Source organism: Columba livia, chromosome 16 (genome assembly GCF_036013475.1).
Source record: "Columba livia isolate bColLiv1 breed racing homer chromosome 16, bColLiv1.pat.W.v2, whole genome shotgun sequence".
NCBI classification, from domain to species: Eukaryota; Metazoa; Chordata; class Aves; order Columbiformes; family Columbidae; genus Columba; species Columba livia.
Window position 1 is genome coordinate 13,998,172 of NC_088617.1, and position 27,254 is coordinate 14,025,425.

General features: G+C 45.6%; 1 protein-coding gene across 25 annotated transcripts in view; it reads right to left on the minus strand.

The window, feature by feature from the left end:
- Positions 1 to 3,305: 3,305 nt before the first annotated feature.
- PHF20 (PHD finger protein 20) overlaps positions 3,306 to 27,254 on the minus strand; it is a 74,273-nt gene continuing 50,324 nt past the window's right edge. For 19 of the 25 annotated variants that reach the window (XM_065032631.1, XM_065032635.1, XM_065032636.1 and 16 more), the window contains 8 exons: positions 26,159 to 26,257; positions 24,181 to 24,342; positions 21,657 to 21,853; positions 16,769 to 16,868; positions 13,393 to 13,588; positions 9,903 to 10,302; positions 7,685 to 7,868; positions 3,306 to 5,557 (listed from right to left, as the gene is read on the minus strand). In XM_065032631.1, the coding sequence (XP_064888703.1) occupies positions 5,415 to 5,557; positions 7,685 to 7,868; positions 9,903 to 10,302; positions 13,393 to 13,588; positions 16,769 to 16,868; positions 21,657 to 21,853; positions 24,181 to 24,342; positions 26,159 to 26,257 (1,481 nt within the window). In that variant the 3' untranslated portion in view covers positions 3,306 to 5,414. The remainder of the gene's footprint in view (positions 5,558 to 7,684; positions 7,869 to 9,902; positions 10,303 to 13,392; positions 13,589 to 16,768; positions 16,869 to 21,656; positions 21,854 to 24,180; positions 24,343 to 26,158; positions 26,258 to 27,254) is intronic. The other 6 variants (XM_065032639.1, XM_065032640.1, XM_065032620.1 and 3 more) reach the window with 1 other exon arrangement.

The following is a 27,254-nucleotide window of genomic DNA, read 5'->3' on the forward strand; positions in this document are numbered from 1 at the left end:
ACAGGGAGCCCTGCCCGCCCAGGGGCTGCAACGGGGCCGCGCTGCATCCGCGCGCCCACGGCAGTGGGAAAGCAAACACCCAATGAGCCAAAACCCGGCCCAGACCCCTCAGCTACACGCGCAGAGTTTTTTGGGGTAGGGGGTCGGTGCAGGACAGGGCCTGTGAGCAGGAGACATGGGCCCTTGTGCTCCCACCCACCCATAAGTCACCCTCCGCGTGCTGGGACCCACAGAGCAGCAGCTGGGAGAAAAAACAGCCTCTTACTGCACCCAAAGTAGCTGATTTTGAGAACTTTTAACACATGGATTGTACTGGGTTTACACTCCATAAAACAGGATCCTGTTGGACATGCAGCAGTAACCATTTATAATATCGTAATTAAAGGGTATCTCCTTCACAACGGAGGCTTTGTGAATAAATCATAAACTACCGGCTGCTACACAGGGCAGGTTTGAACCCACGGCAGCCGGGGGGTTTTGCTCCTGCTGTCACCCCCGGCCCCGCCACCAGCTCTGCCCAACCTGGGTGACACAGGGGCCCCAGCTCAGGCCTGGTCCTCAGCCAGGGCAAAACATTGACCATCACAACCGCCGTTCTAGGAGCAACGGGGGAAGAAATGTGTCCATGCCAGGGCGGGATGATCCAAAAGGCAGAACGCAAACACTCGCGTCTGAATCCAACCGAAGCGACACCTCTGGGCCAGAGGGGCCTTCGAATCAGCAAAAAGGCCTCAGAACAGCAACGCACCTGAGCCTTCACTTTCAACAGCCCCTTCACGACAGAGTTTGGCCTGGGGAAAGCACCAGAAGCTTCTCTGTGGTGAGAACCGGTGCAGAAGCAACTTCACTGCTCAGCGACATCCCTTCTGTCCTTTCTCTGTGCCGGGGCTGGCGCAGCAGCCCCCCGAGCTGCCGGTTTCCTGCCCCCGACATGCTCCGATCTCCTCCGCATTTTCACGTCTGACACGCTCGCTCTTGCGAGCCCACCAGCGCTTCCTCGTTCCCTCCCACACGGCGGCCCAGAGCTTTGCTCAGCCCTCAGCCCAGGTGTCCTCAGCACAGGACACGGGGCGGGTTTGTCCCCCAGCAGCTGAGCTGTCACCCCTGGGGCCCCCGGGGCAGCTCAGAGGGTTTTGGTTCCTTCATTTTTGCCATGAACACACCGTGTGTGAACAAACGCCAGCTCCTGGGCCCCCTCCAGCTCCACGCTGGATCCAGGCTGGGGGATGCTCTTACACCACGGTGACGGCTCTACCCGAGCCTGGAGGCAGCAGCCACAGCCACAAAACTGCTCCTCTGACACCTGTATCCTGGTGATTGATAAGATGCAGAGCACCTGGTTGGAAAACCCATTTGCATCCTTCTCCAACCCTTCTGAGCCCCTTCCCTCCTCCTTCCCAGCCCCACAACCTCTTACTTCTGGGCCCACTTGTTCTGGGAACCATTGTGACAAGTCCCCAGAACAGGGGACAGAGCTGCGGGGGGGTCCCAGGGTGCCCAGCCCTGGATGTTGCCACCCCCGCTCCCCACCTCCCAGTGTCAAACACTGCAGCCCCAGCTGCCACCAGAGGCACCAAGGCAGGTGCCCAACCCGGTTTTGAACAGCGGGAAGATGCAGAGCAGCTCCCACCCCAGGCAGGGAGGGCAGAGCCAGGAGCTGCTGTCCTGGGCAGCGCAGGACAAGGATGCTGAATGTGCTGAAAGGGCAGAACAAGCCCCAAGGACCCCAGCAGCACCAGGGCAGCACGGGACCCGCCAGCTGCCTCAGCCACACACAGGTGGGCGGCCATGGAGACCCCTGAGGGACGGGAGCTGCCACCTGTGCGCACCAGAGCTGCTCCGAGTGCCCAGGACACCGCTCGGATGCTTCTCTGCTGTGTCAGGGCACGCAGAGCTGTGGCCACTTGGGCCACACCAGCCAGGCTGTGGCCAGCACTGACCTCCTCTGAGAGCTTTGTCACCAACCTCTGAAGTGACAAGTACTCCCCCCTCCACAGGTAACACTAAATTCTCAACAGGCCAGACAAACGCGCCGTTTCTTCCTCCACTAGAGGTTCTGGCAACGTGCAAGTGTGAGTGCTGGGGGAGCCCTCCCCAAGGTCAAGGTCATACCTGTGTCTCTGTCCCCGCTGCCTGACTCCATTGCCACGCGGGCAGCCAGACGGAGTCACAGCATGTCAGGGGTTGAAGGGACCTGGAAAGCTCATCCAGTGCAATCCCCCATGGAGCAGGAACACCCAGATGAGGTTACACAGGAAGGTGTCCAGGCGGGTTGGAATGTCTGCACAGAAGGAGACTCCACAACCTCCCTGGGCAGCCTGGGCCAGGCTCTGCCACCCTCACCGGGAACAAGTTTAAGTGGAACCTCCTGTGTTCCAGTTTGCACCCACTGCCCCTTGTCCTGTCACTGGTTGTCACCGAGAAGAGCCTGGCTCCATCCTCCTGACACTCCCCCTTTCCATATTGATCCCCATGAATGAGGAAGAGATGGAACCAGAAACACCCCTGCAGCACAGGGACACCTGTCCCACACCCGGGCACACCCTGTGCAGGCACTTTCCATCCCGCACCTGCACGTTTCCTCTGTATGGATTGCTCAAACACATCGAAAGCTCCTTCCCCTGTACAGATGCTGCAGCCGCGCTCCCTTCCACAGCGCACACCCCGATCCGCGCCCGGCTCCGTGCTGGCTCCCGGCAGAGTGTCCCTGTGCAGCACCCACGGCGGGTCCCTCCCAAACCCGCCTGGAATTCAAGTGCTGTTCCACGGGTAAAACACATTTCCACCTGAGAACGGTACCGCAATGATGTATTTTCTCTCTGCTGACAGCCCTGTCCCAGCCAGCGCTCCCGCCGCTCTCGGCCGCCCCGGTGCTCCCGGAGCAGCTCAGCGTCGCGGCTCCAGCGCTCAGCAGCTCCTCGCCCATCGGCACTGCAAGGGGCCAGCAGCAGCCCCAGCACCTTCTTTGTTGAAATAGGAACAGAAATTAGTGTCAGATTACACATACAGGGTCCTAACACATTACACATATTGGTGGACTGGATGACCTTTCGAGGTCTCTCCCAATCCACGACGTTCTGTGATTCTGTAATCTGGGAATAAAATGTACCAGCTCCTCGCTAAAACAATATTCCAAACAAACCAAAACAAGTGAGACAGGTCTAGAAAATACTTTAGGAGCAGTCAAGACCTATATTCCTGTCCAACTACTGCACCTGCATTTCAACACCATGTGAAGAAAAAAAAAAAAATCAAAAAATCTTTTATTGAACAATCATTAATTGAAACAAAGACTTTACTAAGACTTAACCAACAAAAACCTATTTATTTATTCCAAACACCAAGATACAGAAGTTTTCAAGTTTTGCAAATATTGCTCCAAAGCAAAATTCTATATACAGCACCCTCAGGTCTAATAGTGCATAAACAACGACAAATATACTTATGTACCCACAGTGCAATGTTTGCTCATCTCATCAAGGCTCCACGTCGCATTCACTTACCAGTGACTCAAAGAAATTAAAAGTGACCTGCCAGACCCAACAGCTGGTCCAGACTACGAAATAACCATAACTTGCAAAAACAGGGACAAAAATGAAGCCAGGTAGAGCACAACAACCAAACTTTGCTGACCATGAGAACTGCTAGTCTATTTTAAATAAATAGTTTCAGTCTTCATCTGCAGGGGCTCCTCGAGCTCTGTTAGAGGAAAACAAGTGTCCCGGATTTGCCATTGGAATCAGAACCACCTTTTATTCCAAATGGTAAGGGGAGTTGGGGTTGTCCGCAGGGATGAGACGCGGCACAATCTCCCACCTTCAGAAAGCAAAGTGATCCTTACACTTCACAGCAGCTTTATTCCAATTGTGTTACAGAAAAATCTGTGTATTCTCCTGCTGTACGTATGTTGTAGTCACTACATGCCAACTAGTACTATAGAACTGGGAGGCAAATCATCCCTGAAATGAGTGTTGGCAGAAAAGCCTTAGTTACTACCTAGAGCAGCCAAATCATTTTGTTTTCTGAAGGAAAGAAAATGTTGACCGTGTAGACACCGTTAACTTCTACAACAGCATTTGGTGTTTCAAATGTGGATTATTCTTTGCAGTACAAAGCATTACAGATTCACATCCAAAATTAAAAACTTGTACAGGCCTTTCAATTACAACTGTGCTTAAATTTGACCCTTTGGTGGTACCATCACAGGCAATAACATCACGGTAACAGATGCAGCTAAGGACACCCGCTCACTGCCCATCAGCTCAGCGGCTGCCACAGGAACTCAAGTCAACGTCTGGGAAGGAAAAGCGAAGCCACAGCCCTTATTTACAGAGCTGTGACCTGCAGCTGAAAGACTTTCACCCTCTCAAATAACTTACACCACACCGCCCTTTCAAAGGGAGCTGTGTAACGGGAGGTGAACAGAAGCAGCATTTTCACAAAGTAATACAAACCAGAAAAGTAAAACTTAAGGTATAAAAAGGGACTTTGTGAACGTACATCGTTTAATACAATAACCCACTCACTGTCTGCAAGGACAGTACCTCATGCATAGATCTCGAGGCTTTATTTACACAAATAGAAAATAAACTGATTCCCAAAACCACACATTCATAGCGATAAGTCTTTACAATGAAGACGTTCCAAGTGTCGAAAAAGGTCTACGTTTCAAATGAGAACCGGAATGGCAATTATTAACAAAAGGGTAGAACACGAGGCAGCCCCCGCGCAGAACCGTCACCGCCCCCAGTACCGACAGCGGGAACACGGAAACTGTCGTGTGCTCCCAACAGAAGTGCAACCCACCTGTGACCTCCTGCTACTTCATTTAACGCCATACGAGTGGGGTTTAGGCCACTGTCACTTGCCAACCTCCACGTAACAGTTTATAGATAAGAGCTGGACATTCATACTTACTAAGTCTGAAAACTGTTATAACGTTTCCTAATGATTAAATACTGTGTGCTATTATGCATAAACCAGAAGGAATAAAACATGACACAAGTCACTTAAACTATGCAAAGTTATTTACAACCTCTGTCAACTAAACATTTTTGGCTCTTAGAACTCGGTTCTTCGGTGGCACAATTTTTAGTCAATTTAATTAGGAAAAGTCTACCGTTTCAATGAGTAACTCGGAAGGAGTGAAAATTTACAAACAATTTATCAGCCGACACACAACCTCTGAAGACAACAGTATGAGCTCTTCCATGTTGTTTAAATTGCCTAATAAACCCGAAATGATGAGATAAAATAACCTGTTTGCTGCTCGCTCTGAACAGCGCTTCTTCCCGAATCCCTGAAGTCACTCTGCGCCACACGCAGCCAGCACGCTAATGTCATTGGCACCGGCAGAGCTGTTCACATCCGACGCTCCGACTCCGCACTCCGACAGTCTCCAACAAGCTCTAGTCTCACGTTGAGCAGCAAAGCGCAATCTGTTGCACTTTGCCCAGGTCCGTTATGAGCTGCTTTATACAATGTTTGAGTTGTGGGAGTCGAGCCAGCGGTTCTGGTGGCTCCAGCTCTCCCGTATAATCCAGCCAACTCTCCAAAACTGCAAAGAACAAACAAAACTGTCACCTTAAGCCACAAAAGAGGAATTCTTTAAAACTTCGGTGAATCTTCAGAGAGCGGTGGGCAATATTTTTAACATTAAATCAGACAACCAGACTCCCCACACCAATCCTTGCAGAGCAAAAGCAGTCGCTCCTAGAAGCAAGCAGAGAAGGAAAGCACACGACTAGATATTTGTGTGCTGAACTTCCTCCGACCTGCACCAATTCCAGAGCAAGGACACTGTGGTACAGGAAGTTTGTACCATTGGAATTCCTTTGAGATCAGCATTAGATGCAACTACACAGTGTTTTCATTGAAGATCCTAAAAGGACAGGACTATGCTAGGGAAAGAAGTTTGTCATCAATACGGAGTGCAGCTGGCCGAGACGAAGGAGCTGGGTAACGGGAGATGGGATGAAGCCCAAAAGCACCAACAGCAGACAGAGAAACTGAATTCCTGCTCTAAAGCTCCTCAGCAGGAAACAAGAACCAGACACATCCTACTGGCCAAAGTCAATGCAATGCACCCACGAGAAAGGTGGTGACAGCAAACTGCGAGTTCAGGGGAAAGGACACTATCACCTTGGTGACAACACATCTGCCAAGAGAAACAGCCCTAGCCACTGCCACTAACTGCATCAACAGATCAGTTTAACTTACGGGCAGTATCTGCTGAAGAACCTGTGGCATTACCAGCCTTGAAATAAGAACATTCCTGCTCAGAGCAGCCCTCCAGCAGCTCCAAAAAGCCTGACTTGTGTCAACTAGAGCTTCTTCATTTCTGAAACAGGCTTTACAATTACAGGCCGGATTGATCTCCTTAACACCAAACACTCACAGAATCCCAGAATGTCAGGGGTTGAAGGGCCCTGGAAAGCTCATCCAGTGCAATCCCCCCATGGAGCAGGAACACCCAGATGAGGTTACACAGGAAGGTGTCCAGGCGGGTTGGAATGTCTGCAGAGAAGGAGACTCCACAACCTCCCTGGGAAGCCTGGGCCAGGCTCTGCCACCCTCAACGCGATGATGTTTCTTCTCAAATTTAAGTGGAACCTCCTGTGTTCCAGTTTGTACCTATTACCCCTTTTCCTATCATTGTTTGTCACCAGAAGAGCCTGGCTCCATCCTCCTGACACTCCCCCTTTCCATATTGATCCCCAGGAATGAGTCCCCCCTCAGTCTCCTCTTGTCCAGCTCCAGAGCCCCAGCTCCCTCAGCCTTTCCTCACACGGGAGATGCTCCACTCCCTTCAGCATCTTGGTGGCTGCGCTGGACTCTCTCCAGCAGTTCCCTGTCCTGCTGGAACTGAGGGGCCACAACTGGACACAAGATTCCAGGTGTGGTCTCCCCAGGGCAGAGCAGAGGGGCAGGAGAACCTCTCTGACCTACTGACCACCCCCATTCCAATACACCCCAGGTGCCATTGGCCTTCCTGGCCACAAGGGCCAGTGCTGGCTCATGGTCACCCTGCTGTCCCCAGGACCCCCAGGTCCCTTTCCCCTACGCTGCTCTCTAATAGGTCTATTAGGTCACTCCCTCAGTTGCTCAACTTGTCAGTACCTTACAGAACTACTGAGGACTCTCACCTTGGCAAAGGGCCCCTGTGAGAACAGCTGCTGCTGTAACCACTGACCAATGGTCAGAATTAAAGATGTTAAGAAAGAGGACTATCCTGAATGAAGTTTTCCATTACTAGGAAAACAAATTTCAAGAGACATTTAAGTAAAGAATTTGGAAGACAGGAGAAAACAGGAGCCTTGTGCAGCACAGAACGGGCTGGAACAGCCGGCAAGGCCCTGGAGAAGCAGGGAGCTCAGACAACTGCAAACACCTGAAAGCAGCGACATGGAGGATATTCCACTACATCTGCTGATGCAAACATTTAAAGGTGAACTAACTAGAACCTTTCCTAAGCAATTCTGCTCATTTTTAACTTGATTTTTGGTTTAAAACCCACCCCCCCAACACAAGCAGCATGTCTATTTTCCTTTACTAATGCAGTAAATCTGACGAAGCAACACTCTTCCTTTAGTATGTCTGCAGAAGTAAAATTCAAATTCACACATTTTGAAGAGGTAGTTAAATTAAATACAGTTAATTTTTGAAACAGTAAAGTGTTACCCACCATCTAGCTCCTTCTCAATGAAATCCATCCTGTGTATGACTTCATCCTGCAGAGATTCCACGTGAGCTAAAAGATTAAGCTGCCACTGCAGCTGCGAGTTCACAACTCCCTCTTTGTCTTTTTCCAGCAATTTCATTTCAATAGCTTCCTCTGGAGAGACTTTCTTAGAGACAGGCTCTTTCACCTACCAGAAATACAGACATTAGTATTAGATACAGTGACATAGAATTGGTGAGCCAGACTGCCTGGCTAATTGTTACCCAAGGTAATTGCTCAACTAATCTTAGGGTAATGGAGGATACAGACACAAATATTAAGGCAGTTTGGGGAAGATAATCTAAATACAGACATACTTTTATGGGTATTTTTCCAAGACCTATTTCTCTGCACTTTCACAAGATAACACACACACAGCTGAGCTCCCCATTGTCATCTGTGCATCCTGGGGAACACTACAGCCATTTTTAACATGACAACAATGAAATAAAGAGTCAATGATTTTACAGTGAGAAGGGATTCTTCCTGAAGGAATCTAATCTCTATTCTACTAAAGCTTTCACCGAAGCATCTAGAAACACACATTACCACCACTTATGAAACCTGAGTACACTGTCAGCAGCGTTGCTAGTTCTCCCCTACTCCTCCATCACCCTGCTGCAATCTGACAGGATTGAAACAAAAGGCTCCTAAAAGGCTGAAGAACTGAAACATAAGCCTTTCTGGGAAACATAAAACAATCTCAATTGATGTGATCGAGAAGTTAAAAAGAACAAAAATTACAGCTTACATATGCACGAAATAAAATCAGAAGGTTGTTTAGCTTTTTAAAAGGGAGGCTGGTGTTTCCCAGAGGCTTTTTCACATTTGTCAGGCCACATTTCATATGACTTGGCACTAACTAATTAAAACAAAAGTTTTGCGTTGGGGTGTAGAAAGGTCTCTGACAGGGCTGATAGAACAGTCAGGCAGAAAGGGACCTGGGGGTACCAACTGACAGGAAGCTCAACATGAGCCAACAGTGTGCCCAGGTGGCCAAGAAGGCCAATGGTGTCCTGTCCTGTATCCAAACTAGTGTGGTCAGCAGGCCAAGGGCAGTGACCCTTCCCCTGTGCTCTGCATTGGTGAGGCCACACCTGGAGTATTGTGTTCAGTTCTGGGCCCCTCAGCTCAGGAAAGAGATTGAAGTGCTGAGCGGGTCCAGAGAAGAGCAACACGACTGGGGAAGGGACTGGAACACAAGACCCATGGGGAGAGGCTGAGGGAGCTGGGCTTGTTTAGTCTGGAGAAGAGGAGGCTTAGAGGTGAGCTCAGCACTCTCTAGAACTACCTGAAGGGCAGTTCTAGCCAGGTGGGGATTGGTCTCTTCTCCCAGGCATCAGCAACAGGACAAGGGGCCATGGGCTTCAACTCTGCCAGGGGAAATTTAGGCTGGAGATTAGAAAGCAATTCTGTGCAGAGAGAGTGGTCAGGCATTGGAATGGCTGCCCAGGGAGGTGCTGGACTCGCCGGCCCTGGAGGTTTTTAAACTGAGATTGGCCATGGCACTTAGTGCCATGATCTAGTCAATGGACTGGAGTTGGACCAAGGATTGGACTCTGATCTCTGAGGTCTTTTCCAACCCAGTCCTTTCTGCGTTTCTATGTGACCTGATAGATCTGCAAACAAGAACCTAGAGTTGAAAAGATAAAACTAGACTGCTCCAATGGCGAGAAGATACAGGACTATCCAGTGGTGGTCTTTCTTAAAAAACAGCCCAGCCTACAACCTTTTTTTTTAACCCCACAACCAAATGCTGCCTGAAAAACCTGGAATCAATTTAGTTAATGTAAATATTAAAATAAACATGGGAACAAACCGGAAATAAGTGAAAGCTGGAACACCAGTGTATTTGGTAGTATCACACATGCACGCCCTGTTTTCCCTCTATTCTCTTGCTCGTGTTTGTTTTTACATTGAACACACACAAAAGTAACAAGTACTGAACTGCCAGTGGACCGTAATGCGTTCCACAAACTGCTGATGATCTAAGGCACTAAAGTCCTCTTCAACCAAGACTTTTTAATTATTTGAAATGGAGGAGTCGATCATTTTAATTCATATTGGCAACTTAAATTTAACAGTACAGGAAAAAACTAAACGCTATTAAAAAGGGCTGAGTTTTGCACTTTGCCAGGCAAACACGTCCTCTATGCAGAGAGCGTGATTTCAATACAAATACCTTTGAGTAACTGTGTTTGGATTCGTTTTCCATCTTGCAGATTTCTCGGTCCAGATTCCAGCCGAATCTCTCTGACAGGGCATCGTCCCTGTTCTCCCTTATTCTGTTCACTCCATCGTCCATGGCTGAACCTCTTGTTTCCACAACCAGCCTCTGCTCGATGGCGGGGTAATAGGCGCGAGGCTTCTGGTAACAGTGCTCGCTCGTAATGTACGATTCCTCCACAGAAGGAACGGCCGAGGGTTTCTCAACTGTCCCATTCCAAGTTCTATAACTCGCCGTCTCCTCTTTGCAACAGTTTTCCTCGATGTGAATGATGTGTTTGGTGTGCACGTTCTCATCCACCGCAATGTGCTTCCACGGGTGGCACCAGAGCTTCAGGTCAGGATGGTCTCGATTTCTGTTCAAACATTAAAAACGTGAAACACCCGCCGAGCGTAAACCCCAAAGTGACTGAACAAACTATCAGGTAAAGAAATTCAGTAAGAACATTTGAACTACTATGTGCTTTAGTCATCATAAGCAGTAAAAAGCCCCCAAATATTCAGAAATAATATAATTTCACTGACCTCAACTGTGTATCTTCCTACAATGTTTTGTAAGGTTCCCTATTTTCATTTCTATGACATGGTACATAAGCCACGTGTTGGCATGAAGAATAAGCTTCAAATAGATATATACAAGTTCTCACTGACATTCCTTCCTTGAAGGAGCATTTTGCTTCAACATTTGCACTTTTTAATGACAAACTCATTTTTACTGGGACATGTCTGCAGTATTTTGAACAGGGAAGCCAAGGACACTGGAGCTGAACTAACATTTTAAAGATTTTTGAACACCAGTAAAACAAAAAGCCCCCTCAAAGTACTCAGTATCCAACTCTAGCCTGTAGCTCCCCCAAAAGACACCTCAAAATTCAATCCATTGATCTTTTACATTTTACAACCTTCTATTAAAAACAATAACTGGGGACCTTGGTGTGGGGCTGTAGAACTTTCCCTTAAAACCTTAACTTCTGTTTAAATCCCAAGCTGCTGAGCAAACTCTGCTGCCTGGCACACCAACGTGGCACAGCCACCTGCTCCTTATAGAAATCTTTATTGTACTTGTTTCCAAATTGACTACTGAATTCTTTATTCCAGCAGCAAAAACTACAGGTATCAGATTCTCCGATATAACTAACAAACAAAAATTCAGAGTGTTGTAAATGATACTGTTCTTCTGCACGTATCAGGCAAGAGAACAGCATGAAAAGGAGAGCAAAGCAGAACCCTGTGCTGCTGTGCAGGCAGCTCGGCTGCTGCAGGAACCAGGAAACCCTGCCCTGCAACAGGGGCTCTGCCCCAAAACCACCTGTGGCACAAGGACTTACTCCATCTGGCCGATCCAGCTTTTCCAGCTCTTAGCCAAACCACTCAACAAAACATGAGCATTTTACTTGAAAACTAATGGCCTCCTGATGCGTTCTACACCAGCTCAGGTTTCCTTGGTGTCTGTCGAAGGAACCAGAGGCAGGACAGGCGCCCAGGACCTGCTCAAGCACCTCCAGGGACCTCCAGGGACCTCCAGGCCATGGGGAGCAGCACTGAAGCCACAACAAGGGAACCGACAGCCACGAGGTGGCCAAGCATCACAGAACCCCATGGAATCCCAGAATGTCAGGGGTTAAAGGGACCTGGAAAGCTCATCCAGTGCAATCCCCCCATGGAGCAGGAACACCCAGATGAGGTTACACAGGAAGGTGTCCGGGCGGGTTGGAATGTCTGCACAGAAGGAGACTCCACAACCCCCCTGGGCAGCCTGACAGCTTCGATATAACTATTAGTTATTAGTTACATCTACCAGAGCTTTCTGTTCCACTTCCACAGATATTCCACACCTGAAGGCACTACCCTGCTCAGCAAAGAGCAAGGGATGAGTTTACAGCAGACAGAAAACTGAAAGACGATGCACCAGCCACGTAAGGATGAAATTGAGAATGAACCTTTTCAAGCAGTGCACTCTGCAGGCTGGCTATCCCTGCCACTGCATCAAAGCTGTCAGGCTGCCCAGGGGGTTGTGGAGTCTCCTTCTCTGCAGACATTCCAACCCGCCTGGACACCTTCCTGTGTAACCTCATCTGGGTGTTCCTGCTCCATGGGGGGATTGCACTGGATGAGCTTTCCAGGGCCCTTCCAGTCCATGACATTCTGGGATTCCATGGGGTTCTGTGATGCTTGGCCACCTCCTTGCAATACCAAGCAACACTCTCCTAACAATTTCAGGCAGCTGTGAAGTTCTCTCCCCTCCCCTAGAAGGCAGATCTGCATCAACAACAATCTTTCCTCTAATTCAGTGATTTTCAAAATCCTTTCTGATTTATGTCATGAGAAAGAAAACAGGGGCTACAGCCTTTAACAAGATGGCCCAATCAGGACCACACCTCATCTTTTATTTAAATCGGGTTATCACACCATCAGGATGGCAGGGAAAAGGAACAAAGTCTGTAAGGGGCATCCCAGTGCTCCAGACCTCAGTGCTCCGCAAATCCCAACCTACTCTACAACTGGAAAATCACAATCTCGGGTCTTGCTATTTACGAAAAACCCTAAGGAGTGGTCTTAAAATATTTATGTTCCACCCTCTCTAAAGAGGAAAGATATTATTACAGATCTGACTAAAGGATACCACAACGGAAAAGCAAAGCCTTATGTTAAAACTGCTACTCTTTTGCTCTAGAGCATTATTCCACTGTTTAAGCATTTCAGTGGCCCCACTGCATCACCACATACTAAATTTAAGGGAAGAAGTTCTGAAGAACATTAGAAACACTAAAAGCTTTGCTTTCCAAACACCTGCTGCTGTGCAATTTACCAACTAAGAAATTATAATAACTGAATTCAATCAATTTAAAACTGCGGGATTTGAGTTCGAAGAGGATTTTTTTCAGTCATCAGAACCCAGGGATGACTTTGGGAAAGGATGAAGAAAATGGATTTCTACAGTGATTACAGAATGTTATTTTTTTCACATACACCTGTAATAATCTTTGCATAGAAATGAACTGTGCAGGTTGCTGAAGGTGCAACTGCTCTCCCAGTACCACAGAGCAGCACATTACATCACACAAAAATATGTGATTTCTGCTGGAACTGCTATGATTTAGAACCACTGGAATGGAGAAGGCAAGCGTTAAAAATGCTGCCAGAAGTTACAGGCTCTTCTTGCTACTTCAATCTATTTAGGTGCTTTAGGAGAAGCTGTTATTAGTTTTCTCCTTCCTTCACACTTTCCCAATCCTTCTATATACAATCAATTTACACTCCTCAATGCACTTACATAGTTTTTAGCCAGCCAAGTCCTTTTCCAAGATCATGTTAGCAAGTCAAACTCTATCGTGACATATCCACAAAGCAGCACAAAAATACGCCTGAATTCCTGGTTATTTCTCTACTATTTGAAATGTAATTCCCATGGAGAACATGCTGACCGATACTGAAATACTGCTTACTGCAATATGCTCATCTTCAGCTGCAGCCCGTGCAGAACCTCGATCACCCTCTGCACATCGCCCAGAAGCTGGTGAGTGGCCACAATCTTCTTGGCGTTCTGGTGGGAATAGTTGTCTTCCACGAACGCTAAGCCATGCATGTGACCGTTGCTTAACCACTCCTTCTCATACCAGTACTTTAAGCTGGACCTCTGACCTAAAGCAACAGTAATGAGCATGTTAAAATGAAGCATTAACCATGGCACGTTAACATTACCGGTGGTAACTTGCATTATCTTAAGCCTTGCAACAGTTCATGTATCAACAGTACCAGTAAAGATCCTGCAAGAGCAGACAAAACCCTGAAGTTTGAACATGGGAAGCCAAAAACCTCTGCCCAGCTGCAAAAGCATCCAGACCCTAAATCCCATCACAGCACATCCGCAACAGGTAACTGCTGCTGATTCACAGAGAAAAGTGTATTTTCAGCTGGTTATCACACTGTCTGGTAACCACAGCTCTAACTACAGTTACAGTTTGGATACAGCTCTCTGCAGATAAAAAAATGCAGTGAAAGGCAGTGAACCTCCCTCCTCCAGGGGTCTTGGTTTTAAGAATCATACGTGTATTAGTACAGTCATTCAGCAGAATGTTTTAAAGGAATCAATGATGAGGTTCTGGTGGAGAAATTGCCCAAGTCAGGCTATTAATAAAGCCCGTTCTAGTTTAAGAGGCTGGAATAGGAACAACAGCTGCAATGAAATTATGTGAAATGTTATAAATGCATTGGTAAAGGCAACTTAAGCAGCCAACCAAAAGTTATTAGCAGGAAAGACTGGAACCTGAGACGCTTGGTAAATTGCAAAAAAAAACACCAAAAAATCCAAGCCGAAAACCCAGCAAAAGTCCCCACACACCCCGTAAAATGCATTGGTACAACAGATGTTCTCAGAGCCCAGCTCAGCACCCTGAGAACCAGCACCTCATTCACTGGCCCACATACGGCCCAGTCAGCAAACCCACCGAATCAGAGAGAATATTGGAGCACAGACTTGGAATCACATTCACAAAAACATCTCCAATGTAAGCAGGTTAATACTGACTAGAAGTTTCAGCAGTTAAGGAAAACCTAAAAATAATAATGATAGTTACTAGGCAGCAGAGCAAGAACAAGAGATTGCAGCACATGCAGATGAAGCAGCATCGCTGCCCATGCTATTAACTTCGGTACAAAGCAAAACTCTTTGCAAGCCGTATGGAGAAATGAGCAGAACTTGGCCACAGGTATTCATATGTTTTTTGGATGGTAGTTATGGAATCGCAGCAAAATGGTTTCTCTATCATGCCCTGTGTGAACATCGGTAGACACAAAGGACACTTTCAAACTCCAGTTCAGTATTAACACCGTGTCTCGGTCACAGGGTAAAAGCAAACGAGTACACCTGTGAGCACACTCGGGCACTGCGCTGCAGAGAACAGCACTCAGTGTTTTGAGACAAGACCTCCAAAAACTCAAACAGAAAGCAGCACAGGGCAGAACAGATTTTCAAGCCTCTAAGAGCTCGAGTGTTGGGGCAGATGTGCTGTATCGAGCAAGAGATGTGCTGGGCACAGCCAGAACCACTTTGGAGACGCTCCCCACACACTGTGTTAACCCCTGAGCCGTTATTTGTGTGTCAGAAAAGCTCTGACAAAGTGTAGTTCAGTCTGCAAGAATAAAATTGTGAATTTTAGAACTTAACATCTTAACACCACCAAGATTACCCAGCTGAAGGCCACTGTTTCCTTGGCAAAAAATGCTCTTTCTCGGTGTAGAAGCCTAAGAGAAGACAACGTCCAACGAATGCTGCCTATGGCTTGCATGAATCTGTCACATCACAAGCATCTTGATAATGTTAACGGCTCTCTTAAAAATCCCACTTGACTCCGAAAAACACTGTCTGAGAAATGACAGCTGGTACAGTTTCCAGGCATAATTACAGTCGACTTGCTTTTATTTCCACCAATACGAATGGTGCTCCTAAATAAACCAGTCATGCTCAGTTTTAAAAGCAACTTCTTTGCAGATTAACGGTTGATTTAGCTCACTGCAGGTCGACAGCTGAGCCGCTGCGATTGAGAAGCCGCTTTCGCAGCCAGAAAGCTGGGTATGTGTTCCAAGACAGCCGTAAAAATTAAGCCCAAATAAAGCAATTAAGTTTTGGGATCTTCAAAGCAGTAGTTAATGAAGCGGTTGAACTAGTGATGCAAATCAAGTGTTAGTTGTAATCAGTTTTTACCAGAAAGCATTCTGCTGAAGTTTCTTACTAAATACACATAGTACAAGTGTGGTGGTACAACTTTGTTTGCACGTGCATGTTAGATTGAAAATTAACTTAGACTGACACAAATCAAAGCAAAATATCTTGAAAACAGAAGGTTAAAATCCTGGATGCAAGATACTGAAAAACAAAAAACCCAAAACCACCAAACACCCACAACAAAAATAAACTTAAATCTTAAACTATTTTACCACTTAGATAAGTGAATGTAAGCATAGTCTGTCTTCCTTGCTATAAGTACAATCAACATTAGAATACAAACTACAGGAACCAATGAGTTCAGCTACCAAAGACTTGGTAGTTTTACACAGCGAAAAATAAAAAAGCAGAGATCAAAACTGAAATACACATGTTAACCAAAAATCTTGTGATGAGGCCGAGATTTCCTGACAATTTATGAACACGGGCTCAAGTCTAAACCTCATCTGTTTCCACACACAGCCAGGCTTTGGAATTCATAGAGCAGGAACTCAGAAGAGATCCACGTAAGTTTAATTCTACTTGCTGCGTAAGACGGACTAAGACACTTTGAAATACATAGTTAGGAGTAGAGAACACACTGCTTCATCAACCAAGATAATTTATATTTGTATTTATATATATATATATATATATATATATAGGGTTTGCAAGTGTCTTTCTGTAATATGGACTAACACATGAGAAGCAGCGAGCCTCTTGCGGACTGATTTTAAAGAATCTACAAGCCTGGTGGTGGTGGAGAAAACCTCAAGATGAGCCCATGGGGAGTCTCTGCTTACGGTTCCCAAGTGCTTCTGAATTCATTTTCCAAAGGCAGACAGTACATCCTTACTACTGGGAAATATGTGACAGGTGATCATCGCAGTGAAAAACATTCATTTCCATTCCTGTCCAGCTGTAATTCCACAGTACTGACCCAAGTACATTCACATACATTAAACTTTCTGTATCTGCAACTGAACTCAATTAACTACGACGACAGACACAGCTAGGGGAACAAAACAAGTAGTTTAATCTTTGCAATATATATATATATATAAACTAATAAAGTTACTACATACATAAGAAGGCTCTGTAACCTTAAATTTCTGTACCTGGAGGATCTTGGCAAATATAGCAGGTATATTTCTCAGGTACATTATCTTCCAGTAAACCCATACAGACTCCATGCTGCCAGCACAGACACTCTTCACACTGTTCAAAGTCAAGAAGTGCACATCAACAGAAATGACACCTACAGCAGCTCAATAAGATCACCTCAATTAAGAGACACATCATCTACATATTTTAAGATAAAAAGGTGCATTAATACCCACCCCTCTCTTGGAGCTACAAGCAAACACATTAAAGAATCAAACAATAAAATCTGAACCCCTTCCACACATTTTTCACATGGATTTCTGGAGAATGACAATTATGAAAAGGTACAAAAAGGTACAAACACGTTCCCTTTGGAGATGAAAATCTTTCCCAAGATACAAGCACACACAATCAGGACAGAAAACAGTTTGCAATCAAGATTTCTTTAGCAAAATACATCAGGTTTTCTGAACAAAAAGGTTTCCCACCAAACAACAGATCATATTCAAGTATAAAATCCAAAGGGTACTGATGTCACGTAGGACTAACCAATATTATGCTTTATTTATACTTTGCATCTATTAATACTTCTGAAGTAGCTCTACCGATACAAAACCGGAGTGCAGACGCAGTTGTACTGGTGTTACAAGCTTCTGACATCCTTTAAGTGTGAGCAACCACATCAGCACAGATTGAACAGAATTGGGCCCTACGCTATTTAAAATGCAGCTGCTGTCCCCGAAGTCACACAGCTTTAGAGCAGGAAAAACTACATCCACGTGTTCTGTTTCAGTCACCACCCAGGCCTTAAACTTTAGCCTGAAGACCACTGAAACATGGGACAAAGCCCCACATAATATGAAGTCAATTTTGATTTGAAACTGGTGTCAGCTCAGAATTACCGTTTCCACAAGCAGTGAGACAACAGATCATGACCTTTGCTGCATTAAGCTTTTGGCTTGTGCTTCAGAAGCAATGTCATCAATATTGGCAAAGGTTTTCAAAACAAGCTGAACAAAGCCACAAACTCCAGTGAGCTCGGACGCTGCTCTTCACTGACCTACGAAGACGCCAACTTGCTGATCTGTGCTCAACACCACTGCAAACGCTTTTATTAATGCTCTGATCTGCTGCCTTTCCTCAAGGCAGGAGAGACAGAAAGGGCCTGCCAGCTCTTGGTAACAACATCGTAATGAATTAGTGGTCCGGGCGTGGAGGAAATTGAAGCACTGAGAACGTAAAAGGTGAGAAGCAGGTTTCTGAAAGATGGGACTAACAATGCTTTGCCTTACAAAATGGGTAAAGAGTCCTAAAGCAATAAGGCTGAGACCATTCTCCTTTCACAAAGATCGTGAGTAGGAGCCAGAAAGGTGTCCTAAAAGGAAGAAAATGGGTTAAGAAAAACAGACTGCGTGCTAAAAATAAGAAGGGAGCTCCTGGAGCTATTAATAGTTCCACTTGCGTCCTGTAAATCACACCATATGGCACAGAGCTATGCTCGGGGATTCTTCCCGGCGAGCCTGCCCACAGCTCTAATGAAGCATCCCAACTTTCTTTCACTCTGCTGATATTTAAATGTCTGGCCCATCGGGGCACAGGTTCTTCCTTTTATCTGCCAGTTCTGCTGCAGATATTTAAATCCAAGTGCAAAACAACCAAACTCAATGGACATGTATTTAAAGCAGCTTTTCATCTACCAGAACAAAAATGTCCTAAGTCCCTTTACAGCCATCACCTCCACGGTGACCGAATCCAGCCCCAGAATTCTCTGTGTCACACCCAAGTTCACCCATGCTTAGGTATAAAAACCACAAGGAAGGGACAATGACACTTAGGCTGGACTTCTCTGGGCCTGAGTCTCCAAAGGGAGGATCTGCCTCCACCACTAACACTAAACTACGGTTTTACACAGGCTCCAAAACGAAACCCAGTCATCTCCCCTCCCTGCAAAGTTACAGACACCAGAATGAAACTCTTGGTTTAACTGTGTAAGAGTTTCATTAAACCTTAATGGTCCCTGGTCTTCCAGGAAAACAAAAGCAAATTAAAAAAAACTAACACTTTCCCCTCATTATTTCTAAATTGGGCATATTCATGGAAATGCGTGCAGTTCAAAGAGATAATAAGGCACCATACACGTATCCCAGGAGCAACGACCCCCAGTATCACACGTGGAGAAACCGCCCTGGAAACTGCTCCTGGCACCAGGTCAGGGCAGGTGCTCCAACAAACAGCCCGAGTGTCCATATTTCAGCCCGGTCACCGCGGAGGAAAAGCAGGGGCAGAATGAACACCCCCTGGAGACAGGGGCAAAGAACAGCAATATTCTTCTAAAAGCCGTACACTGTGCAAAATCACACGTCTTCAGGAAGAGAGGGCAAGTCTTTGAGAGCAGACGCTTCCAAATTTGAGTCTCCAAGGGTCAAGCTGGAGTAGGAAATAGGGAAGAAATCTTTCCTTCTTAAAGTTACGACAACTACACAGGATTCTCACTCTATAAAGTCAAAGTGTCAATCTCAGCCCTACACCACTGAAAAGCTGAAAATAGGTCCCCCTTGTCATCATTCCATAATTGTGTAACATGGCATCTTTGCTCTGCATTAACGCTCTGTACCGGGAGCGAACTCAGGCATTTCTACATCAACAACACACAGTCAGACTGTTCAAAACATTTTCCCAGAAACTACAGGCTGACAAAGGTGTGAGGAGCACAGCATTTGGTGCCTTAAGCAAACCATCTGCCTAACCTACCCCCCGAAAATATCCTTATCAGCTCCTTGCTCCCCAGTTCCTCTTGCTTCAGTCCCTGTAATGAACCCAGCTCCTTACCCCGCTCTCCACCAGAGAATAACCTGCTCTCCTACACAACTCTTTTATAACACACCTAAAGCGTTTAAAACTTTGAAATTTACTCACAAACAGCCCAAACTTGTTCAACATAGAAAACCGACCTCAGAAGCAGCCTGCAAACCCCTACTTGAGAGCTCTGCACGGCCCATGTCCTCCTTGTCATGTCCTTCCATGTCATTTTGACCACTGTCCACCACCACACCCTGGCCCAATAATGAACAAGGTGCCTTTCGTCCTGTGTTGTCAGCATCCAACACAAGCGTCCATCAGCACTAAGAGGAAAAACTGTCATAACCTTTCAGAGCAACTCTCCATTAAATAGTATGGATGGCCAAACAAAAACCCACTACCCTGTTGAGCTAGCTGTTAAACCCCGACTGTTGAGCACATGGAAAAACCAAGAAAAAATAAAAGCACCAAGCTCAGCTACATTAGCTAGCTGTATTAAAAATTTCTAAAGTGATGCTGTTGATGTTGATGCAAAAAAGGTGTTTCTATTGTCCTCCTGCAGAAGCCGAGAATTCTTGACCCTACAGTTTAAACAGTGTACCCCCTCTGCTCCTTAATGGGTTTCTGCCGCCATCCGAGCAATAAAGTCCAACAAAAAGGTCCCAAACAGCAAAAAAGCAGCACAGTTCACAGAACATGCCAGCAGCTATCCCAGAAAAGGGCCCTACAAAGCGGGATTTGAACCTCACAAAAAATAGCAACAGAATGCTGGGGAAAGTGAATTGAAAAGCTGCAGATGGGGCTGAGATTCATGTGCCAGAAAAATAGTTCTGCAGTCAATGTCACACCATATCCTTCCACCAATAAAACAACCTTCGCAAAAGAACACAGCAATTACCTCCGAGTTCGCAAGGGGCACAGCGGCCCGGCTGCGCTGCTCTCACTGTGAACGGAGCTCCCACAACAAGCGCAGTTATTGAGGTAGGGTGGGAGCCCCCTAAAGAAACACCCCACACAACAAAAAAACCACCAAAAAACAAACACCTCACAACCAAAAAACACACACAAAAATCCCAAAACACACAAAACCCCACCACTCAATTTTTCAGAAGGGCAACGATAAAAAGCTCATGATCCAGGTTCAAGAGCAGCACAAACTTAAGCCCCTACATACGATCCTTCTAAGACTGACCTAAGAATTCCCAAAGGGGACCGTGCATCCCATGTAAGCAGCAGGGGCAAAATGAACTAGAGCTAAAAACGCTGAAGAAGTTTTTAAGTTCATATTTGAAATGAAGAGGAGCTGCGTGGGACGGGTCAGAGCAGCTCCGTGGGGAATGGTTTCCCGATCATTTCCAAACATCTCAAAAAGCAAAAGTAAACAGGCAGGGCAGTTCCAAAGAGGCTTTTACCAACAGTTCTAAGCAGAAGAGATAACAGACACTGATCTGGCTGGAAACGGTCTTCTGTAAAGTTGGTTTAAAAAGAGTATGTATATGGAGAATGGACAGATGGCTTTACAGAGATCAGGAACTCTGAATTTAGAAACCACAGAAGCAGCTGCAGCATGGACAAACGCAGCCCTGATTCAAAGCAAAACACTCAGGTCATGATTTGTGTCGTTCATCCTGTCTCTGGATTGCAGAAGACGTGTCAGTCGCGCTCCCCGCGAGGGCAGAGCCGTGGAAGGGCACCACCATTCCGGCGGCGCTCGGAACACGCTCAGGATTAGCGAGAAGCAAAAAAGCCAGAGGAAAAAGCCACTGATTTTAAATATGTATTTTCTAAACCTAGGAAGTGTTCTAATCTTTAGAAAAATGCAAATCCACGAGTGACAAGCCAACTGTATAGAATTGTCCTACTTTCCGTCAATTAAAAAAAGAGACAAACTGAAGATTTTTCACAAACTGTGAAAGCAAAGTTTTCTACCTGTCATACCAGCTACTCACCCTGACAGGTTCTCTTAAAACCTCTTATGACTTCAGAGGACAACAATAACTTATTTCATATACAGAATACACCTGTGCATATTTCTACAACAGCTTTTCCACTGACACCTCCCGCTGCATTCCCTAAAACGTGCATTTGCCCTCCACTTCATACCTGAATCATGAAGTCATTCTCTTCTTTTACTTCACAAATACACCGGACAATCTCAAAATCACTTTCTTCAGCTTCTTCGTCGGGGTTGGTGGTGACATCAACGTCCTGACTGGCGTCGTCGTCACTCCAGAGCAAGCTGTCCAGAGATGACTCACTCAGGGTGTCGTCCTCTGCACAAAGAGCAGGCAGACAAAATCCTGAGTGATTACAGAGAGGTCAAATAACTCTCAAGACTTCATCCCAAGCACGCAGACACACATTTCTAAAAGCATCACTTCACTGCGTAATCTAAGGAACATCACAACACACATTATCTAGTAACCTTCAATAACGAGTCAGTTCATCGAAGGTTACTACATAATGAAGTTTGATACTCTCATTAATAGCTCTTTCAAAATACTCCACCTTAACAGCTTCTGCCATTACAAGTGTACTCTCAACATACAGCACCTCAAACCAAAGGCACAAAGTCTCTTTAGATGAGTATGATAAGCAAAATGGTGGGAGATTTGAGGGATTTTCTTGAAGTTAATGTGTGGATGGGTTTCTATTAAATGGAGATTTGTTACTGAACTAGCCCGGCCTAAAGGAATTTCAAGGCCACCTCGGAAAGCTGAAAACAGGACCTGCTGTGGGAGAGAGGCAGTTCTACACTAACAGGGCCTCAACACGACGTCAATCAACAGACCTATTAGCCGTGAGACTCGGGCGCGTGGACAGCTCGTGAACACGGACAATATCCAATCAGCCAACGCATGGACAATATCCAATCAGCCAACGCATGGACAATATCCAATCAGCCAACGCACGCTTGGAGCGTGGACGCGTGATCAGGAAATAACTGCACATCTAAGGAGGCTTGTTTCTGTAATAAATGGCTTTGCTTGAATTCATATTGAATTGTCTGGAGTCCATGTTTTTTGCCCTCGCACAAAACCAGATTTATAAATTCAAATAATATTCACAATAGCTTTTGCAACTTGTATAGAACAGCAACTTAGCACTTCAAGCGCAGAGCTCCAAGAAAGAGCTGAGAGGGTCCTGTCTTACGAACCGTTCCACCTCACCAAGTGATGTCTGTTACAGAAGCACCCAGAGCCCAACACTGAACTGAAATGACTATTCAAACAAAATGACCATTTTCACGGAGACTCCTGCAGAGGCCACTGGCCAAGCTGTTCTTTAAGAACGCTCCCACGCTACTTGATGCATTAACACATCTCTGTGGATTGAATAAAACCACCAGGAGAATCTGTATGGAACAACACGCTAAACTGAGATGCTCACCTCAGTAATACTCATGCAATGCCTACACCTTCCTTGGGACAGAATGGAGGGGCAGAGGGAGAAGATAAAGATTTAAATTCATTTTAATTATTTGGGAAATACACTAAGGAGCTGGAGGAGACTGGAGGGTAAAAATTTGTTACTCAACTAGATTGTGGCCTCTCACCTATACTGGGTAGAACTATCTCGATGACTTAGTCCTTGAAACAAGACTGTACAAATAGAACCAGCCTGTGGTATAAACTCCATCTTTTGGAGAAACAGCTGTTCTCAAATTAAAGGGGCTGAGAACCCAATGCGTTGTTCATTTTCACGTTTAAAAGTTTTCTTGCAGCCCTGAGATACACCGCTTTCCTCACGCACTCTGGAAGCACCAGGTTAAGCGCGCTGCACATTCATCCCACACAGTTCAACTACTCCTTGCACCACACCTTAGTTATATACAGCACTGCTTTTAAGTGTCAGGACAAGCTCTGCAGATGCAAAAAGCAGCAAAGCAACTGGGGAAAGGACGAAACAAACCCATTTCCAATACTTTGCACCTCTTTCAATGTTTATGTACAATAAGGAATGTAAGGTTCCTGCACACAATCAAGCTGTCCTACATCTTCCATTGTCTTCAAATGTCCGAGCTTTAAGAACACTAGAAAGAACAAAATGTTTGTCTTCCTTTTTTATTTTATGGGCTTTTGAGAGTAAATAGCAGGATGGACCAAGATATTAAAAATTACAAAAGTTTACGAAGTCCTATGAAAACATTAAGTACTCCAGAGTTTCTCATCATTATGAAGCTCAGAAAGTCATTACAGCCATGTACATACTCTTGCCTATAGAACTACACACAACCACAACCATAAGTCGCTCCAACAGAGCACACATACTGTATAAAACTCACACAGCATCTATTTTTAACTCTTATTAGGTTATTACTTTAAGGAAAGCTTAGGAAAGATGAACAATTGAATTAATGAGGTTTAAACGTTATTATCGAGTTAATAAGGTGCTGCAAAAAGGTGCAAAATGAGTTCTGAAATAAGGACAACAGCCTTAAAGCTTCTGTGAAGGTAAAGTCAAAGCAAAAAGCAGCAACATCAAGCTCTGGCAAATGAAATGGGATCGTCCTGCATGCGAATAGCCAAATATACATCATGAGTCCCAGCTCCTGCCTGCATTAGTCCAGCTCACGCGTTTACCGGCAATGAAAGACAGCACCAAACCGCAGAGGGGGTCGTCTTACCGTTTGGTTTTGATTTTCCCCTGTGCTGTGCAGAGTCAGAGCAGTGCAGCAGCGCGCCTGGGTGGGCAGATGATTTATTTGAAGAAACACATTTTGTGACGATCGATTTTTCAGGAGAGAGCTCCTGTGAAACATCTGTGTTTTCTTCACTGCCCGAGTAGTCTGTAAAACAGCAAGAAGTGGTATTATTAGAAATCTGCGGTCAAGAATAGTTGACAGAAGAAAAACCAGCACCGCACATGCCCATAGCATAGTGCGTGTAATTCACTGAGACAGTTTCCACGTCAACATGCCAGGACTCTGGGACTTCACTGTGCTGCTCAAAGATCCACAAGCTTTCTAGAGGCAAGAAAGTCATTGTGTGAACCAGAAACACCTTACGCAGCTCAGTCATCCTTCCCTGCCGACATGAGAAAGGCTGAACTCACTGGCTACTTACAGCTAACTATTCTTTCAGGGTGCGCATGTTTATAAACGGTTTTGCGTTGCAGGCACCTCCACACAGCACTGTCAGCTGGGACCTCCCCCTCACATCCCGCTGTTATTCACATGGGCCTCACACATCCCCTGACCTCACAAAGACAGAAAACATCGCTCCTGGTATTTCCCTGGTGTATGCACAGAACAGGAGGCATGGGTGGAAAATAAAACCCCCAACTAGGAACGTGTGGAGAAAACACCTCGACCGGTTGCTCTGTGAAGCTCCCATCTGTCTGTCCTGCTCCCTGGGTAACACAGGCTGGGCGCAGCGAGGAGCAGCAGACACCTGGAGAAAACCTGCAGAGCTCCTGAAGAACCATAAGGGCGACATCAAAAAAGGCAAACGACGTTTTAAAACCCAAAGGCAGATGGACAAGCAGTGTGTGGGTACTACTCGTGCAACTATTGCATGAGTTTACAAATCATACTTGGCATATTATCATTATAAATGAGGGCACCATTCAATCAGAAACTCACTGAAATTCTTTGTTTCAGTACAGCTCTGAGTCAGTCTGCCAGCCTTCCTGACCTTCTCCTCTCCCACGACAGCTTGCCCTATTTCTTCACGGCAGCACACCAACAGATAAGCTATTTTCTCCCATCTCAGAAGCTCCTCCCCAAGGAGCTCTAATTAGCCAGTTCTGCAGCCAGGTTGAATGAGCTGCATTCCTGACCCCAGACACCCAAGGGCAGAGGAAGCTGCCAGGCCTGATCTGCAAACATTGCACCAGAGAAATCTTGCCGAATAAACTGTGATTTTCAGGAGTGGAGAATCCAATCACCAGTTACACCTGAGCCTACACACCTTCAAAGTGTGAAGTGACCCCAGGAAAGCGTTCTCAAGCCTCTTTACATGGAATCAGCGGGGAAGACACATTCCTGCTACAACCCCATTAATGCAGGTGGAACATTATGATACACAACATAAGTATGATGCACAGCGTGACTGTAGACTTTAAACCAGGCTTTTACTTCATCTCACCAGGAAAGGAGAGATTTATCCTTTCGGAAAAAAAATTAGGATGTGACAGGTTTAATAGGGCTCATTGTCAGTCTCTGAAATGCCACACTAAGCGAAGATGTAAAAATGGCAATGTCGATGGCAGACAGAGAGGACCCAGCAACATTTCCAAACTCGTCGGTCACACAGGAGCCCCAAAACTCACTCATAACTCAGACAATCTGGTACATGGGGTATGTGGTAACAAATCAAGGGGATCTGCACCCTCTTTAACTGGATCAAACTTGCATACAAGTGCACTTGCTAATGAAAAGCCAGACAAAGCCTGACGTACCCGTTTCAGAGTCAGATTTAGTCTGTGTCACTACAAACGCTATTGTAATACATCATCCAGCATTAATGATTAATAAAATCAGAACAACAGATTAATGGAAAGGAGTCTTATCTGCAGTGTGTGCTCTAAGAGTGCAGATCTGGGTAACAGGCAATACAAACCAACGAAGACATTCTCCTCTACAAAAGAACAAAGAGCTTTACCAGGCTTAGTTCTCTTTTTCTTTTTTTTCTTCTTCTTGGACTTGGACCTTCCGCAGTCTTTGGATTTTCTTTCTTTGTTCTTCTCATGTTCTTTGACAGCTGAAATTAGACAACATTCCAATTTAATTTAGGATATATACACACCTATTCTACTGATTTTTAAAGACTTCCAAGGTTTCTCTGGATAAACAGGGCCAGTCCACTGCAAAGAACAAGAAAACTTATTTGCGATAATTCCCAGCTTTCGTAACTGGAACAATGTGTTTACATTCTAATTCGATTGTCCCACAACGAAGTTACAACAGCATGTCGGAGAAAGCCCCACTGTCCATTTACTACTCACACGCCTCAGAGATTATTAAAACACAAAATACTAGGGGATTTGTTATATCCATTTTCTAAATTATTATGGCTGAACACTTCAGCAGCATTATGACAGACGTCTGACAAGAACAAAACCGCAGCCCCTCCACTCTAGTACAGTTTCTCAGTGGAATATTTTGTTATCATTGAAACTGGAGTAACGACTGGCTCAGTTGGCCTTAACTGCTGTTCTCTCACCATCTGTTCTCCATCCTGTTCTCATAGGAATAAATAAAACCCAACAAACAACACCTAAGCCACCATAACTTGAGTGATATCTTTCAATCAGGTCCATCCTCACAGCATGTTTCCAGAGCACTTGCCGTGAAGTACAACCCCGCCACAAGTTAATGCGCACAACCCCTTGTATTCTGTATCCCAGCACTGCTTCACAGCTCGTGCTTTTCAGATTTAGGTCTCTGCAGCACAATTTCTAGATGCGTATACAGTTCCTAAGTGAATTATTCTGACTCAGCTGGGAATAAAGGTGCAACCATAAAATCTCTTCCAGAAGGATGCCTTGCATCTGAAAAGGGCTCTGCTCTCGGAGCGCTTGGCTGATTAAACCACTGACCACCCCATTTGGAAACCCAGTTCAATTTCTGATTACCGATACCAGAATAAGCACTGAAACGCACTTTGTACTGTAAGAAATCTCCTGCACAAAACATTCAAGAATCCTGCCTGGTCATGAAGCGAACCAGCAATACCAGTGTGTCATGTCAACCTCTTT